At 51.0% G+C, this 15,979-nt stretch overlaps 1 protein-coding gene across 3 annotated transcripts; it reads left to right on the top strand.

Moving 5' to 3' along the window:
• Positions 1–387: 387 nt before the first annotated feature.
• Positions 388–13,479, top strand: KCTD7 (potassium channel tetramerization domain containing 7). Of its 3 annotated transcripts, XM_044003093.1 has the most exons (6): positions 388–769; positions 1,101–1,262; positions 5,317–5,486; positions 7,848–8,026; positions 8,921–9,293; positions 11,249–13,479. In XM_044003093.1, coding segments are annotated over exons 1-6 (1,182 nt in total). In that variant the 5' UTR covers positions 388–472; the 3' UTR covers positions 11,250–13,479. The 3 variants fall into 3 exon arrangements, with proteins under 3 accessions (XP_043859028.1, XP_043859027.1, XP_043859030.1); XM_044003092.1 differs by lacking the exon at positions 11,249–13,479 and having other exon boundaries at positions 8,921–9,297; XM_044003095.1 differs by lacking the exon at positions 11,249–13,479 and having other exon boundaries at positions 684–769; positions 1,085–1,262; positions 8,921–9,297.
• The last annotated feature ends 2,500 nt before the right edge of the window (positions 13,480–15,979 follow it).

The raw sequence follows: 15,979 nt of genomic DNA, 5'->3' as shown, positions 1-15,979 counted from the left end.
AGCCGGGAGAGATGGAGCTGGGAGGGTCCTCAGTGGTCCGACCCGCTCTGGTTCAAAGCCCTCATTTTTGGGGGACACTGAGACCCAGAGTGCGCGCGCGGGGGGGGGGGTGTCTCCCTCAAGGTCACGCAGTCAGTGGTGGGCCTAGGATTCCACCCCAGGCCTCCTGACCGCTCAGACATCCGCCCAGCAAGCCTCCTCCCCCCCCCCCCCATTGCAGAGGTCATGGCCAAGGCCAGGGTCATTGGAGATGGGCCCTCCCAGTTCTTAGGGGATGGGAGGGAATTGGAGGACAGGCAGATGCAGCACGGATCCTGTTGCCATGGTTACGGCAGAGCGCCCGCCTCCTTTCCTTCCCCCCCACCCCGAGGGCGGGGCAGCCTCGGGCCAGCCAAGAAGGGCCCCGTCAGCCCAGCAGAGGCTGCAGGTCCCCAAGCGGAGGGGGCACTCCCCCTCCCAGCCCCGTGGGCTGATGTCCTCACTCCAAGAGAGACGCAGAGGGTCGGGAGAAGGAGCGTGCCAGCCCGAGAGCCAATCGGAGCCTGGCAGGGAAGGCGGCCCAGCAGCCTGGCAGCCACTCACGCCCTGGCCGGGCTCTCTGTCTGGCCCGGACTGGGCAGCGCCCCTGCCAATCAGGGGGTGGGCCAGCCGGGGCGCTGAGCCAATGGGGAGGCTCGGCTCGGCTGGCCCCAGGGCAGGCAGGGAGGGAGGAGAGGCAGTCTGGTCCTGCCTTGGTCCTGGTGCTGCCGTGGGGCGGGAGGCTGAGCTTGTGAGAGAGCCGGGAGAGGGAGGGAGCGAGGGCAGGATCCCAGGTCCCCACCCCCTGGTCCTCCGGTCCTGCGCCTGGGCGGGCCCCAGCTGCCCTTTATCCTCAGCCACATCTGGCCGCCCCTCCCCCACCTCACATCTGGCTGCCCCTTCCTCCCAGCCTTGACCCAGCTCACCTGGCAGGCTGCGGAGGCACGCCCCTCCCCGCCCCCATCATGCCCAGCTGCCCTCTACTCTAGCTCTGTCCCCCGGCCCCAGCCCTCCCCGCTCATCCCCCACCCCCACCCCACCTTAGCCGGCCCTTCCCCCTCCCCAGCCTCGCCTCCCCCCAGCTGCCCAGAGCCAGAGGGATGGTGGTAGTCACAGGGCGGGAGCCAGCCAGCCGTCGCCCGGATGATGCCATGTCCAGCTCGGACGCTGAAGACGACTTTCAGGAGCCTGCCACCCCCACGGCCACCCAGGCTGGGCATGCGCTGCCCCTGCTGCCCCAGGAGGTGAGGGGGTCGGGATGGGGCTGGGGGGCAGGCCTCCTACTCCCACCTCTCTGTCCGTGGCAGACACCTGGGGGTGTGGGAAAGTGTGGACAGGGAGGGGAGGGGAGGGACAAAAGCCTAATTGGAGTGTCTTTGGCCTGGAAGCGACCACAGACCACAGGGGCATGAGGAGAGAGGAAAGTTCCCCACCCTATTTCCCCAAAAAGGGGTGGAGTGCATCTTATTTTTTTTTCCTCTGAGCCCTAGCTCTCCAGGACGCTGGGGTCCTTTCCCTTGAGTCCCATGTTAGCAGGGGGAGCCCTCAAATATTCATTTCTACCCTTTTCCTAGTTCGAGGGGGACTTTGGGACCCCAGGAATTTTAGAGGTCATGAGAATCGAGTAACAAGCTTTTCAAATTTTTTTCCAACTTAACTCCATTGCCCAGATGTCCAGGGGGAGGAGAAGAATATTAGGAGTGAACCGATGGTACAAGGCTGACCAGATAGGGGGTGTGTCTCTCAGTCCACAAGACCAAGCCGGGGCTGCCTCCCTCCCCTCTTCTCCACCATCCCCTACCCCCACCCCAGCTGCTGTACTCTGATGTAATGTGGCTTCTTCTGTGTTGTTTATGAATGGGAGACTCCATCTTTTTACTGTCTCTACCTGAGATGAACTGAGGAGCCTGGGAAAAGACAGTGTGTATATGGGGGGGGGGGGGACGCTCCCTGGGGTGAGCCCTGCGGGTGAAGTACTTGGGACAGCCACTGGTCTGGGGGAACCTGTGCTACCATGTGGCCTATGAAAAAGGATGCAGCACCCCGTAAGATGGGGAGGGGCTCTGAAGCCGCACAGTCAGTGTCCTCTAGATGGGAAAACAGGACACCTGGGTTCTTTTTCCGGTGTAGTCACCTGTCTGAATGACCTTGGACAAATCGGCCCTGTGTCAGGTCTCTACTGGCCCTCCAGCTCTTAACAAAGGGGAGAGTGATTGTCACTGGAAGTTTGGGATTTTGGATCTAAACAAAAGGGTAGGTGCTGAGTCCCTTGAGCTATTGGAAGGAAGGGGCTCCTGGAAACCTCAGGTGCTGTTTATTCTCGGTGTTTATTCTCCCAAAGGAGAATTCTAAGACCTATCCCAGGAGACCTTCCCCTGAGCCCCGGGCTATAAGGAGTCATGGACTTAGTCAAAATGCTCATTTATGCCTATAAGTTTCCTGATTTGGAACTCATCTTTAAGTTTCCCTCAAGCTCACACTTAAACTCTGTGCCTCCATTTCCTCATCTATAAAACTACTAGAGAAAAAGACTGGAGTCATTAGTATAAGGAACTCCTAGTTCGGAAACTCCCCCCACCAATGCAGGTCAGCACCTGCCAGCCTTGCAGTTGTCTACATTGGAGGAGTCAAGACCAGATAGAAATGGGAGCCACTAAGCCATGCACGGGGATCCTCACATGCGGTCCTCATGCTGATCCTATCAGCATTATTTATATGAATGCATTTTAGTTATTAATGGAAACGAGAAGCTTAATTGGTTAATAGAAGCTTACGTGTTAATATGAATTTTGTTGTCATGCAATCTTCAATCATGACGGACTCTCAGCCACCCTGATTGGGGGTTTTCTTGGCAGAGATACTGGAGTGGTTTTGCCATGTCCTTCTCCAGCTCCTTTTATAGATGAGGAAACTGAGGCAAACAGGGTGAAGTGACTTGCCCAGGGTCACACAGCTTGGAAGTATCTGAGGCCAGATCTGAACTCAGAGAGATGAATCTTCCTGACTCTATCCACTGTATGTGTTAATATATTATATTTATTAATATATTTAAAAATGTATTTTGTTAAATATTTTTTCTGATGACATCTTAATCTCATTTGGGCTGCATCAGAGAGTGTTATTGCAGTGGGCTATTTGACACTCCTTGTTTAAACCAAAGATGCTTTTGGGGGGGGGGCTGGGCAATGAGGATTAAGTGACTTGCCCAGGGTCACACAGCTAGTGTCAAGTGTCTGAGTCTAGATTTGAACTCAGGTCCTCCTGAATCCAGGGCTGGTGCTTTATCCACTGCTCCACCTAGCTGCCCCTACCAAAGCTTCTTAAACTGTGGGTCTTGACCCCAGATGGGGTCATGTAACTGAATGTGGGGGGTCATGAAAAATTTGGCAACAGTAAAAGGTTACGTACTTCTATTTTATTGACTTATATACCTGGGTTGCATAAAAATTTCTCAGGAGAAAAGGGGTCATGAGTGGAGAAAGTTTAAGAAGCCCTGGTTTAGAGCACTAAGAGACTTGCCCAGGGTCATACAGCCAGTATGTATCAAGTCAACAAGTGTTCGTGAAGGTCCTACTGTGTGCCTGGCACTGGGGATCCATAGCAAGACAGAACACAGTCTCTGAGTCAAGGAGCAGTCTAATGGGGGAGACAAACCTGCAAACAGCAGCTACGTCCAAACAAGATAGAGACAGGATGAGATGGAGGCAACCTCAGAAGGAAGGCACTGACGTGAAGGGGGACCCAGAAAAGTTTCTTACGGAAAGAGGGATTTTATCTGCTACTTGAAAGAAGGCAGGCCGTGAGCTGGACAGGCCTCCCTGGCTCCTGGCTGTACAGACTGGGTCAGGTTGCCTTTCTCTGGGTGTAAAAACATGGCGAGGGGTGAGGAGGAGGATGCCAAGTCCATCTGCTTCACAGGTTTTAGGGGAGGATCAGATGAGGTTATTTGTGTCCAAGTGCCCAGGCACACATTGCAACAAGAACAACAACAGCAACGTTTACTTAGCAGGCACTGTGCTGAGCACTTTACATACATTATTTCATCCTCACAACAACCCTGAGAGGTAGATACTATTATTATCCCCATTTTACAGATGAGGAAACTGAGGCAAACAGAGTTATGAAGTGACTTTCCCAAGGTCATGCAACTGGTAAGTATCTGAGGCAGGATTTGAACTCGGGTCTTTCTGACTTCAGTCCCAGCGCTCTATCTATTGAACTACCCAGCTGCCACCTGATAGTAGGCACTTTATGTTGATCGATCGAAAACAGAAGACAGTAAATAAGGAGGTAGTGTAGGACAGTGGAAAGAGCTCCGGCTCTGGAGTCAGAGGATCTGGTTTAAAGGCCTTCCTCAGTTTCCTCCTCTGTCAAATGTGGGGGTTGAACTAGATGACCTCTAAGGCTCTTCCAGCTCTAGATTTGGCGACCTCTGAATTGTAAAGAATTAAAATTTGGCCCCTACAGAACCCAACACTTGTTGAGCATTATTACATCATCTTAGGATCTAAGTTGCCATTCATGTGGGTGCTCCCCTTCCCCCACTCCATCCCAGACTGGTTTCTCTGTGATTTAAAGGATGGTCTTCTAGAGTTCCCATGGCAGAAAAGAATGTCATAGTCAACCTAATGATGAACCCCTCCGAGGTAAGCCAGGCCATTCCTAGGATGACAGACACATACTCTGATCACTGACCCGTGCTGGAAGCTTTCCCAGTCTGGGAGCAGCGGGCTGGGCCTTTGAGACCCAGGGTCACCTCCGGGCCCTAATGAGGCTGTGAAAGACGAATGATTCTGAGGCATTAGAGGGAGGAGAGGTGACTTGGCATTGTGAACACAGTGCCAGCCCCGGAGTCAGGAAGACCCACCTCTGACACTTACAGGCCGTGTGACCTTGGGGAAGACAGTCTGACTCTTCATGACTCCGTTTGGGGCTTTCTTGGCAAAGATACCATAGAGGTTGGCTCATTTGACAGATGAGGAAACTGAGGCAGTAGGGTTAAGGGATTTGTTTGGGATCATAGAGCTAATAAGTATCTGAGGCCCAAGTCAGCTCTTCCTGACTCTAGGGCTGGTCCTCATTTTGCAGGTGGTGGTTGTTGAGTTGTTTCAGCCTCATCTGACTCTTCACCCTGTTTGGGTAGAGTATGTTAAGTGGGGAAGGAAAGAAAAACGCAGTGAAATCAGACACCTCACCCAGGGTCACACAGTGATTCTGAGCTAAGGATTCCTTTTAGATGCCCAGGTTCCTGGTCCTGCCTTCCAGTCTATTTCAACACTCCAATGATTGTTTTTCCAGTTTCCTGAGGTTGTCCCACTCAACATCGGAGGGATGTACTTCACCACACGCCTGTCGACATTGCGGCGCTATGAGGACACCATGCTGGCAGCCATGTTCAGTGGGCGTCACTACATTCCCACCGATGCTGAGGGACGGTATTTCATCGACCGCGATGGGACTCACTTTGGGTAGGTGTTGTCTGCTGCTTCTCCGGGATTCTTCTGCCAGTGCGTGTTTGGTTAGACACAAGGAAATACTTCCTGACGCTTGGGTTGATGAACTCTTTAAGGACACAGAACCTAGATCTCCTATGGGGCTTTAGCACAATGTGAGGAATCTTGTAAATACCCAGCAAACCTTCAGCTGTCTAAGTAGAAAGATGCCAAGACTGAGAGAGGCTGGCCACGGAGTTGGGAAGGCCTGGATCAAAGACCTGTGTCTGACATGTCCTAGCTTTGGGACTCTCAGCAAGTCACGTAATCCTTTCCGGGCCTCAGTTTCTTCATCTGTCAAACGAGGGGAGTGGACTAGATGACCTCAGAGTTCTTTTCCAGCTCCAGGTCTAGGATCCTCGAAATACTGGGCATGTCTCAAGCTGAAGCAACACCAACCCCCAGGAGATTCATGTTAAAAAACCCAAACAAGGGCAGTTAGGGGGTACAGTGGATAAAGCACTGGATTCAGGAGGACCTGAGTTCAAATCCAGCCTTAGACACTAGACACTTACTAGCCGTGTGACCCTGGGCAAGTCACTTAACCCACATTGCCCCGCAAAAAAAACCAAAACAAACAAACAAAAAAAACCCAAACAATTCTAGACACCTTTAAACAGATCTTATTTTTATGTTATTTGTCTTCGCATCACCTTCATTTTTTAATACATCTCTTCTCCCTGTGCCTACTCAGTGATCCAAGCCTATGACAAAGATTAAAAGAGAAAGGGAGGAAAACAGTTCAGTGAAATATCTGACCTAGATACATGAAGCCACACCCTAAGCCCCCCACCTCTGCAAAAAAGAGAGGGAGGTGTCTTTGGATATGACACCCCTGAATGAGAGGGGTGTGATGGAAGATGAGAAGTGCCTTTGTGTGTGGAATTGACGAGATGTAATCTTCCCTCCTTAAGGAAGCAAACCAACTCAAACTTTCAAGGTTTTCTAAGTAGATTTGAAAGATTTGTGGAGTCATCAGAAGTGATCCCCTTTTCCCCTTGGACTGACTTTGCCCAGGACTATAGCAGGATAAAGGAGAGTGTAGGAAGGGCTCCTCTGTCCAGGTTCTGGAGCTAGAAGAGGACTGGAATGCCCTCCCACTGCCCTGCTCAGACCAAATCAGGCCACTCCTGAATTCCTGGCATTGGAAACTCAGCAGGTCATCCATTGCAGGTCCCCCACCCCCTCCACCTCCACACAGGACTTCCTCATTCCCAGGCCGGAAGAGGGGCCGGTTTCCACCTTCGAAGAGGGGACATGTGGCCAACTCATTTGCTCTGTAGCATCTTGGTCTCCCCAGTGGGTTGTCAGCTGCCTCTGGCTCTGAGAAAACAACGTGTCACATCACTCGTTGGAGCTATAAAAAGATTTGTTTGCGGGCTCTTTGGGGGAGGAAAGTGCTGGGCCTCAGCTGGCATCCCACGCAGACCTCGGATCCCAGGCTGGGGCTGGGCTGACGAGAGAGGGGCCCCCTGGTGCCAGTCAGGCATTGAGGCAAGTTTTATTCCCAAGAGGGTTGCCGAACTCTGGCTTGTGTCCTGTACTGTCCTGGCCTGGAGGATGACGCCAGTGAGTGGTCTAAGCCGGGTGGCAGGATAATAAACATGGAAGCCTCACCAGACTCTAGCCTCCTGCTGCTCTTGGTGCCAGGGTACAGCTTGGCAAAGGCCTGGAAAGGCCAAGAAGGGTGTGAGGCCTATGCTGCTGCTCTGGCCTGGAACAAATACTCAGGGGAGATAGGTGGGGGGGGGGAGGGGCAGCTTCCTTCATCGTGGCCAGTGAGAAGTGGACACAGACATGATGGAGGGTGTCAGGGATGGCAAAGGATGGATGCCTTACGAAGATCAGTCGAAAAGATGGGCACATTGAGTCAGGAAAATCATCTAGTCTAACAACAAGCATTTATTAAGTGCCTTGTGTATGCCAGATGCTGTTGCTAAGGAGACAAAAATGAGATAGTCAGTGCTTCCCCTCAAGATTACATTAAAGGGGAGGGTCAATGTGATGGGCCCATACAAGGGAGGGCGTTAGGGTGGATAAGGAGAAGTCTTCCTGTAGACCACGGTGCTTTAGCTGTAATTTGGAGGAAGGGATTTTCTGAGCCAAAGTGAGGTGGGAGCATGGTCTGGGAAAGGGAGAGAGACGAGGAGTGAACGGGACCTTGTAGGTCATCATGTCCAACCTCCTCATTTTACAGATGAAGAAACTGAGGCCCAGAGAGGTTATGAGACTTGCCCAGGGTCCCACAGCCTTCCTTCCCTTCTCTGCTCACCCACACCCCCACCTCCACCAGAGTAGCCTGCTCATTCATTTCTCCTTTGCTTCCTTCTCACTTAGAGATGTGCTTAACTTTCTTCGTTCGGGCGACCTGCCCCCAAGGGACCGAGTGAGGGCCGTGTACAAGGAGGCCCAATATTATGCCATTGGGCCCCTGCTGGAGCAGCTAGAGAATGTGCAGCCACTGAAAGGGGAGAAGGTGCGCCAGGCATTCCTGGGGCTCATGCCCTATTACAAAGGTGAGGAGGGGAGGGCTAAGCCAGGTGGGGTCACACTTTCCTTGATTTCTGGGGTTGTTTTGTTGGTGGGGTTGGTGTTAGTGTTTGTAGGTATTTTTCCCCACTTAGAAATTAGGTTACTTGCCCACAGTCAGTATGTGTCAGAGGTGGCTCTTGAACCCAGGTCTCTCTGTGGCCAAGGCCAGCTCACTGGGTTTAACGTGATGAGACATAGACCAAGAAAGGCATGGAGAGCCGCCATCCTGTTTCCCTGCCTCTATTGTACCTTTGGGACTTTACTGTGCTACATAGATGGAAGTTCTGGCCATTTTTTAACTAGACCTCTCAAGAAAAGGGACTGAGTCCCGTTGGCTCATTTGGGAGTTCCAGCCTTTTTATTTTTTCCTGTTTATTTTCTAAAAATGTTTTCCCTTTATTTTCCCCTTTTACTTAAAACTGATAAATAAGTAATTTTCAATTCCAACTGAAACAATAAAAAATGTTATCTCCCTCTTCCTTATATTTCAAACTGAAATCTCCATTAAAATACAGGAGGTCTATTCGGTTTTAGAAGCAGGAGTATTGCTGATTTCTAGCCTCCTCCAGGGAGGCATCCTGGTTTCAGGAAGACCAGGGTTCAAATTCTGCCTCAGATACCTGCTAGCCATGTGACCCTGGGCAAGTCACTTAACTCTCTCAACCTCAGTTTCCTCTTCTGTAAAGTAAAGGGGCTACATTCTGGGGCCTCCAAGGCCCCTTCTGGCTCTGCATTTATGATTCTATACCCTACAGATTGTCCCTGAGTTATTTTGGGGCCAGTGAGGTCTTCTGTGTACTGCTTCCGCCTGGCCAGGCCCTGCCCCTTCCCCTCCCTGTAACAGCTGCTATTTTCTGTCCCCCTTTCTCCTCCCCAAGACCACTTGGAGCGGATTGTAGAGATCGCGCAGCTGCGGGCCGTGCAGCGCAAGGCCCGCTTTGCCAAGCTGAAGGTCTGCGTCTTCAAGGAGGAGATGCCCATCACACCCTACGAGTGTCCCCTCTTCAACTCCTTGCGCTTCGAGCGCAGTGAGAGTGACAGCCCCTTCTTCGAACACCACTGTGAAGTGGACGTGTCCTTCGGGCCGTGGGAGGCCGTGGCCGACGTCTATGACCTGCTGCACTGCCTGGTCACGGACCTCTCTGCCCAGGGCCTCACGGTGGATCACCAGTGTATCGGGGTATGCGACAAGCACCTGGTCAACCATTATTACTGCAAGAGGCCCATCTATGAGTTCAAGATCACGTGGTGGTGAGTAGTCCTGGCAAGAAGCCCCAGTGGGAGGGGGCGCTGTCAGCTCTGCTTGACATCCCCTGGAAAAAAATGGCCTCTGGAAGTGCTACTGACCACCCACCCCAGGGACATGTTGTGATGGGGACTGAGTCCTGAGCAGCCCAGCCCAGGGGGGCCCATGGGCATAGCTCCCCAGCTCCAGGGATGCACCTTGGGACCAGCCCAGGGCACTAGCCAGCTGGGACCGTGGCCCCATCGGGCCCTCTTCTGGGAGAAGCACCTTCTTGGGATCTAGCTGGGGCCCATATGTGAGCCCCACAGCCGTCTGACTGTCTCCCTGACCTTAAGGGAGAGCTGTGACCCTTCTTGGAGGTCAGGGCTGGGTCTTGAGCCATGTTTCATACTCTGGTGGGCATTAGTCCCTCTCTCCACCCCCACCCCAACCTCCCTACTCTTGCTCTGGTTTCATTCCTTATAAAACCTTATGTGCCCAAGGCCCAGCTGGGAAAAAGAGAATGGAGTGTGGGAGATTTACCAGAACAAGCTCCCTAACATCCTCTGCTGGGGAAGAAAAGGGATCTGTTTTTATCAAGTTCCCTCCCCCAAATATCCCTGATCAGTTTCTCCTTGTGGGACCCAGAGAGACCCTTCTTCCTCACCAAGCACGTTGCTCATCCCCTTTGGGATCTGTGACCAGAGCTGCCAAAGGCCTGTGCCCGGTTCGCCTTAGAAAAACCAGTGTTTACAGCCCTGATTGGGGCATTGGTTCCTGCTGTCCTTCCCTCCCTTCCTCAGTGCCCTCCCCACCATTCCCCAAACTCCTGCACAGGGCTATTTCCCATGGAGCTGAGATGCAAATAGCATAGGCTGATGGGAGGCAGGGGTAGACAGGGAGCCTCTATCCACACTGAATCACAGTACCCTTCTCCATGTTCCTGGCTGTTGTGTTAAGTGTGCAGCTCATAGTTATAGAACAAACCCACCCTAGAGTCAAACCACTGAAGCCCACCACCAGGAGACCTTGTTATGACACCCAACTCAAGGCTCCCTCAGGGAGGCTCTGGGTTCTGAAGGCTAAAAGGAGGGACTGAATGGGAGGCACTGTCTTCCCAAGGGCTCGTAGGTAAGCCAGCAATAATTCCCAAGGGTATTGGGGTCCTGAAATTTTGAAGATTTTAAAAGATCCAGAACATCTCTGGACTGATCCCTTCTCCTTAAGGAAGCCATTCAGGTGATGGACACGCTCTTCCTGGAGGCTTGGCCAGCCAAGTGGTGGCCCTGAGTGATCCCTCAAGCAGCAACTCCACCACTCCCTCATTCCTCAGTGTGACACCTCAGGGCTGCCTAAAGAGGGTTCCACTCCTGGTCGCATCTATACTCAAAGCAATATCCATGCACTGTACAGGGTATTTTATATGGACAGCTCCGGTTGGCCCAGCTGTATTGGTCCCATGCATGTAACGACTGGTTGACTTAGCCTAGGGCATCTAAAGATGCTGTCAGAATCCTGATACCATTGCTTAGTCTGAGCCCAGGAAACCCAGACAGAGCCCCCTCCCCAGCCTGTGTGCACTGTCCTGGACGTGTCCCTATGAAAAGCTGTCTCCTCCATAGGAGAAGTGGCCCTGAGGCAATGAGTGACAGTGGTACCCAGCACCTAGCAGAGGGTCTGCCACATAGGAGAGGTGTAATAAATGGTGAATGAATGGATACCAGCACTAGGCAAGGAAACAGGGGGCAATGGAGTGGAAGAACTTATATGCAGTAGATGTCACGTAAGACCAGAGAGAGGCTTTCCGTCTGAGTTGGCAGGACAATTGTTCTTTTGATACCTGTTTGTTTTGGGGTTGATGTTCCTGCACGATGCCGGGTGTTGCTAACCATGTGTCCAGTTGTGTTGGGCTGAGCAGAAAAGTCTTTTGTTGACATCTCTGAGTGGTGTTACTGCCTAATGCGTGTTCGTTTTTTGACAGACACTGAGCCAAGCTTTTGAGGAGGATGTCAGTGTGAGTAGAGCGCAGATTACTAACACCAGTGCTGGCAGTAACCCACATTGGCCTCTCTCCCCCTGTCCCCTCCTGCTCCCGCCACAGAGCATCGCAGTGTGTTTATTTAGAATCCACATGGGTGAGACCCAGAGTGACTGGTTTTCGAATACCCCTGCAGCCCTGCTTGGGGGTTACCCTGGATGCTGGGTGAGGACAGTGTCCCACATCTTTCTGGAAGGCCACTCTCTGTTACTCTGTCGTGCTGTGCTTTTGATGACTGTGTTTCGCTGTGTGTCCTTCTGGGGAGGTTAGGGTCAACAGCAAGGGTCAGCTCCCTTTAGAAGTTTTTTTCTAGAGCTAACAGAAAACCCTTGTAGCAAGCAGGCTTGGCCTTCCCTCTGTCTAGGACCTGAAACAGAATGGGAAGGCAGGTAAAAAATTCCATAGTCTATAGCCATCACACCTGAAGGGGAGGAGGGAAAGGTGGTTGTTGCTAACCAGCCCCTGGTTCTGCCCTTGGGCTGATGGGAATAAAACCCCTTCTCTGGGGAAAGGAAGCTGTGACTTCAGTTATCAAGGCCTAAGCCAGGAAGGGGCAGAGTCCCAACAGAGCCTTAGAAACCCCTCCCCCCAATACCAACAATGGAGTTTACTTGAATTCTCTCGACTGCCCCTGGCTTTAGAAATGAAACCAGATGCATTCACTTCAGGGACAGGCCAAGAGAAAAGACTCATTGGATTGATTTGTGGATCATCAGTTTTGCGCTGGAACAAACCTATCTAGAGAGGGTCTAGTCCAGTGCCCTCATTTTTCTTTTTTTTTTCTTTTTTTTTTTTTTGGTGAGGCAATTGGGGTTAAGTGACTTGCCCAGGGTCACACAGCTAGTAAGTGTTAAGTGTCTGAGGTCGGATTTGAACTCAGGTACTCCTGACTCCAGGGCTGGTCCTCTATCCACTACACCATCTAGCTGCCCCTCTCATTTTTCAAATAAGAAAACTGAGCTCAGAGGCTGGACTTGTCCAAGTCATAACATAACAAAGGTGTATCTTGAATACAGATCTCTGTCTCCAAACCCATTGTTCTGTTATTAGAAAACAGGAGAATCAAAGGTGAGGATACATCCCGAGGAAGGTGGCTGACCAGGTCAAGAGTTTCCCCCATGGTTGGCTCCCCATGGGTCACTGGCCTGGCAGGTTAAGAAGACAAGATCTGGGGACGGGGCTCTCGGCTGGATCCCTCCCCAGCCCAGCAGACCTGGAGAGAGACAGGTGGCCATGCCCTTTCCCACACAGTTCAACCAGAGGCTCCCTCTGGCTTGGCTCTTTGGCCAACCATGCAGGTGGCAGCCAGTTCTGCCTTCCTGCAGGTTTTGCTTCTTTCTTGGCCCTATGATCTGCTGGGGGCTTTCTGAGGAATGCTTCTCAGGTTGGGTCAGATGACTCTTTCTCTTCCTGGGGATTTGTTGCTCTGCCTGAGCCCCCAGCAGTGCTGGTAGTGGTACTATAAAAAGTGTCGAGGTCACTGGGTGCAAGTCATTCCTGATGTTACCTTGAGTTCAGAGTCTACAGGGGTGACCTCATCTTGAAAGAGTTAAGATATCTTCCCATACTGTAAGCACTCTGTTTCTAGAAAGGACCTCTCTTTCTCATGCACTTGTACACATGCACACACACACATATACACATCCTTCTGTCCAGACTTAGTCCTTAACAAAACTGCATTTCTGGGCCCCATTTGCCAGTGTTCTCACCAAAGAGAGAGCTCCATACAACCCCTTAGGGCCATACATAACTCTAGAGCCAGAAGGGTCCTCAGAAGCCAGCCAGTCTAACCCCCTCATTTTACAGATAAGGAAACTGAGGCCCCAGGAGGTGATGTGACTTGGCCAAAGTCACATGGGTAATAAGCATTTGAAATAGGATTTGAACTCAGGTTCTCTGACCCCAGAGCTAGGGCTTTTTCCACACTGGTGGAAGGAAGCTGAAGGGGGAAAGCTATTTCTCAAATTCTGGAAAAATGTGCACGGGTAAGGGAATGGGGGAGGAGGCAGAGGGGCAGGTGCTGACCTGGGCTTAAGTGTCTTCCTCCCCTACAATCTGGGGCTCTGTGTCACTGTGTAACAGGTCCTGTGTCGTTGGCTTTCTTTCATTCCGATGTCTGTGATGGTATGGCTGCACCAGCCTCCTCGCTATACCATGGCATTAAAGTGAAGTATCGGGACGTAGGCAGTGTGTGGTTTGTCTTCTTTGGGCCTAGTTGCCTTTTCTCCCCTGACCCCAACTTAAAGGACCTCAACTTCACAGAATCATAGACTCAGAGCTAGAAGGAACCCCAGAGCTCATCTGGCCCAATCTCATCATTCTACAGATGAAGAATACAAGGCTAAGAAAGGCCCATCCCATTGGGACACCATTGTGACCGCCAACACTAAGGTAAGGAAATGGGGAATGTTGTCTTTGCGAAGCAGAATCAGTCACCTTCCCGACTGGCTTGTGGCCTCATGAGAAGACTTCTAGAACAGGGCCCATGGTTTAACTTGGAGCCCAGAGCCCCAGAAAAAACCCGTACACCGCCCCCAGGGCTCACCCATCACTTTCATCAGAAGCCTCTGTTCTTGCTTTTGAACCAAGAGCCTCAAACATCTGTGCTAACTGCAGTCATTGATTCATGTTCCAACTGCTCTTTGCTTTCAAAGGCAGCAGCCCCTGCCCTGAATTCCCCCAAAGGGCTCTGCAGACCCAGCTCCCTTCCCCAACCTCAGACCAGTGGCCCAGTGGTAGGGCCCTGAATAAGCTCTTCCCTCCTGTTTTCCATAACTCAGGCTTGAAAAAAAAAAGCACCAGCTTCATTGAGTCAGATGGATCTTTAGGGAGATTTTCACAGAGCAACCGCCCTCTATGTGAAAAATCACAGAGCCAATGGCTCCTTGGCTAAGGCTCTCCTGCATCATGCTTGAATACTCTCCTCTGGTGTCCACAATTGAGGTGTCTTAGCTTTAGCTCCTGGTTTCAAAGGATTCCCATAGCCTGAAACATGAGTACACTGATCACAGTTGGATGGCTTGCATAATAAGCCTTATTGAAGGAAACATGGGGAGATGGAGATGAGAAGCTTCAGAACAGGGGTTCTTAGCCTTTTTGTGTGTGTCCTGGACCCCTTTGGCAGTCGGGAAGTCTAAGGACCCTTTTCTTATCAGAATAATGTGTTTTAAATGCATAGAATGAAATACATAAGATTACCAAGGAAAGTGAGCATATAGAAATGAACATATCAGAATTTTTTTAAAAATCCCAGCCTATGGACTTCAAGTTAAGAACTCCTACTCTAGATGGGCTTAACTAGGAATAGCAAGTCTGTAAAGTCCCTGCTGCCCTGACACCTGCCTCAGTCATGGGGAAGTACCAGTATTGGAAATATGCTCACCAAGGTCAGGACTTTTGTTAGCGCTGAGGAACTGATAATTTTGGCTGGACCAGGGTTTGAGTAGGTGGAGGGAGGATTACAGCTAGATGGGAACTAAAAGAATCACATGCAAAGGGGACCTGGCTCAATCTCAACCCAAGCAAGAATTGTTTACCCTACAGAGTGTTCTCTCCACTTGGGGTTCAAGTACCAGGCATGTTCCCAGGTTTAAGTAATAGATGCAGCTTGGGGACAGCCATAGTGATTCCTGACTTGGACATAGGTTGAGAATACTGGGCAAAGAGGGATGGGATAGTTCTCTACTCTTTACAATCGTGATGTAACAAAATGCCGATCTCAGGGCACGCTTTCAGTCATCACCCACATCTCCAAAGGGATGCACCCTGGTGAGTAACAAATGGCCACTGTCTTAGGAATCACACAGAAGTGTGTCCTGTGGAGAAAACATCAACCAATCAATCAATGTATAGTCAGTGCTTCAGTAAGCATTTATTAAGGGCCTCCTGTGAGCCGGGCACCATGCCAATTACTGAATATGAAAAGAAAGGCAAGACAGTCCTTGCCCTTGAGGCCCTCATAGTCTAATGCACCTCCCACATGGCAAGCACTCTGTTAGGTGCTGATGATATAACTACAACAAACAAAACAATCCCTATGTGCAATGTGTTCTAAAGAGGAAGTCTTAAGCATTAAGTAGATATATAAATGTATATACAGAATACAGATAAAGAGAATAAACACAAAGTAGCTGATTACAAGGTGATTTTTAGGGAGACCTCTAGCAAGTGGGGGAATCAGGAAAGGTTTAGTGAAGGTGACACTTTGTCTTGAATGAAAGAAGAGAAAGTGTCTATGAGGCAGGTGTGAGATGGGAATGAATGTATCTCAGGCACAGGGGCCAACAGTGCAAAGCCAGAAGCCTGGAGATGGAGTCCTGTGCAGAGGAATAGAGAGAAGGCTCATTTGTCTGAACCTCAGTGTGTGAGGCCTGAGAGGAGACCCAAGTTTCAACCTCTGGGCTCCTCAGTTAACCTATTTTTAAAGTAAGGATAATAATGCTTTGCCACCTTAAGAGAGAGGGCTAGATCAAATGGTGTGAACAAGCCTACTTTTAGGATTTATATGTCTATACTCCAAAGACAAAAACCAATGCGGGGGGGGGGGGGGGGGGGGCTAGGTGGTGCAGTGGATAAAACACCAGCCCTGGATTTAGGAGGACCTGAGTTCAAATCCAGCCTCAGACACTTGACACTTACTAGCTGTGTGAACCTGGGCAAGTCACTTAACCCCAA

Source organism: Dromiciops gliroides, chromosome 4 (genome assembly GCF_019393635.1).
Source record: "Dromiciops gliroides isolate mDroGli1 chromosome 4, mDroGli1.pri, whole genome shotgun sequence".
NCBI classification, from domain to species: domain Eukaryota; kingdom Metazoa; phylum Chordata; class Mammalia; order Microbiotheria; family Microbiotheriidae; genus Dromiciops; species Dromiciops gliroides.
Note: the sequence above shows the minus strand (reverse complement) of the source record. Positions and strands in the feature narration are given on the sequence as shown.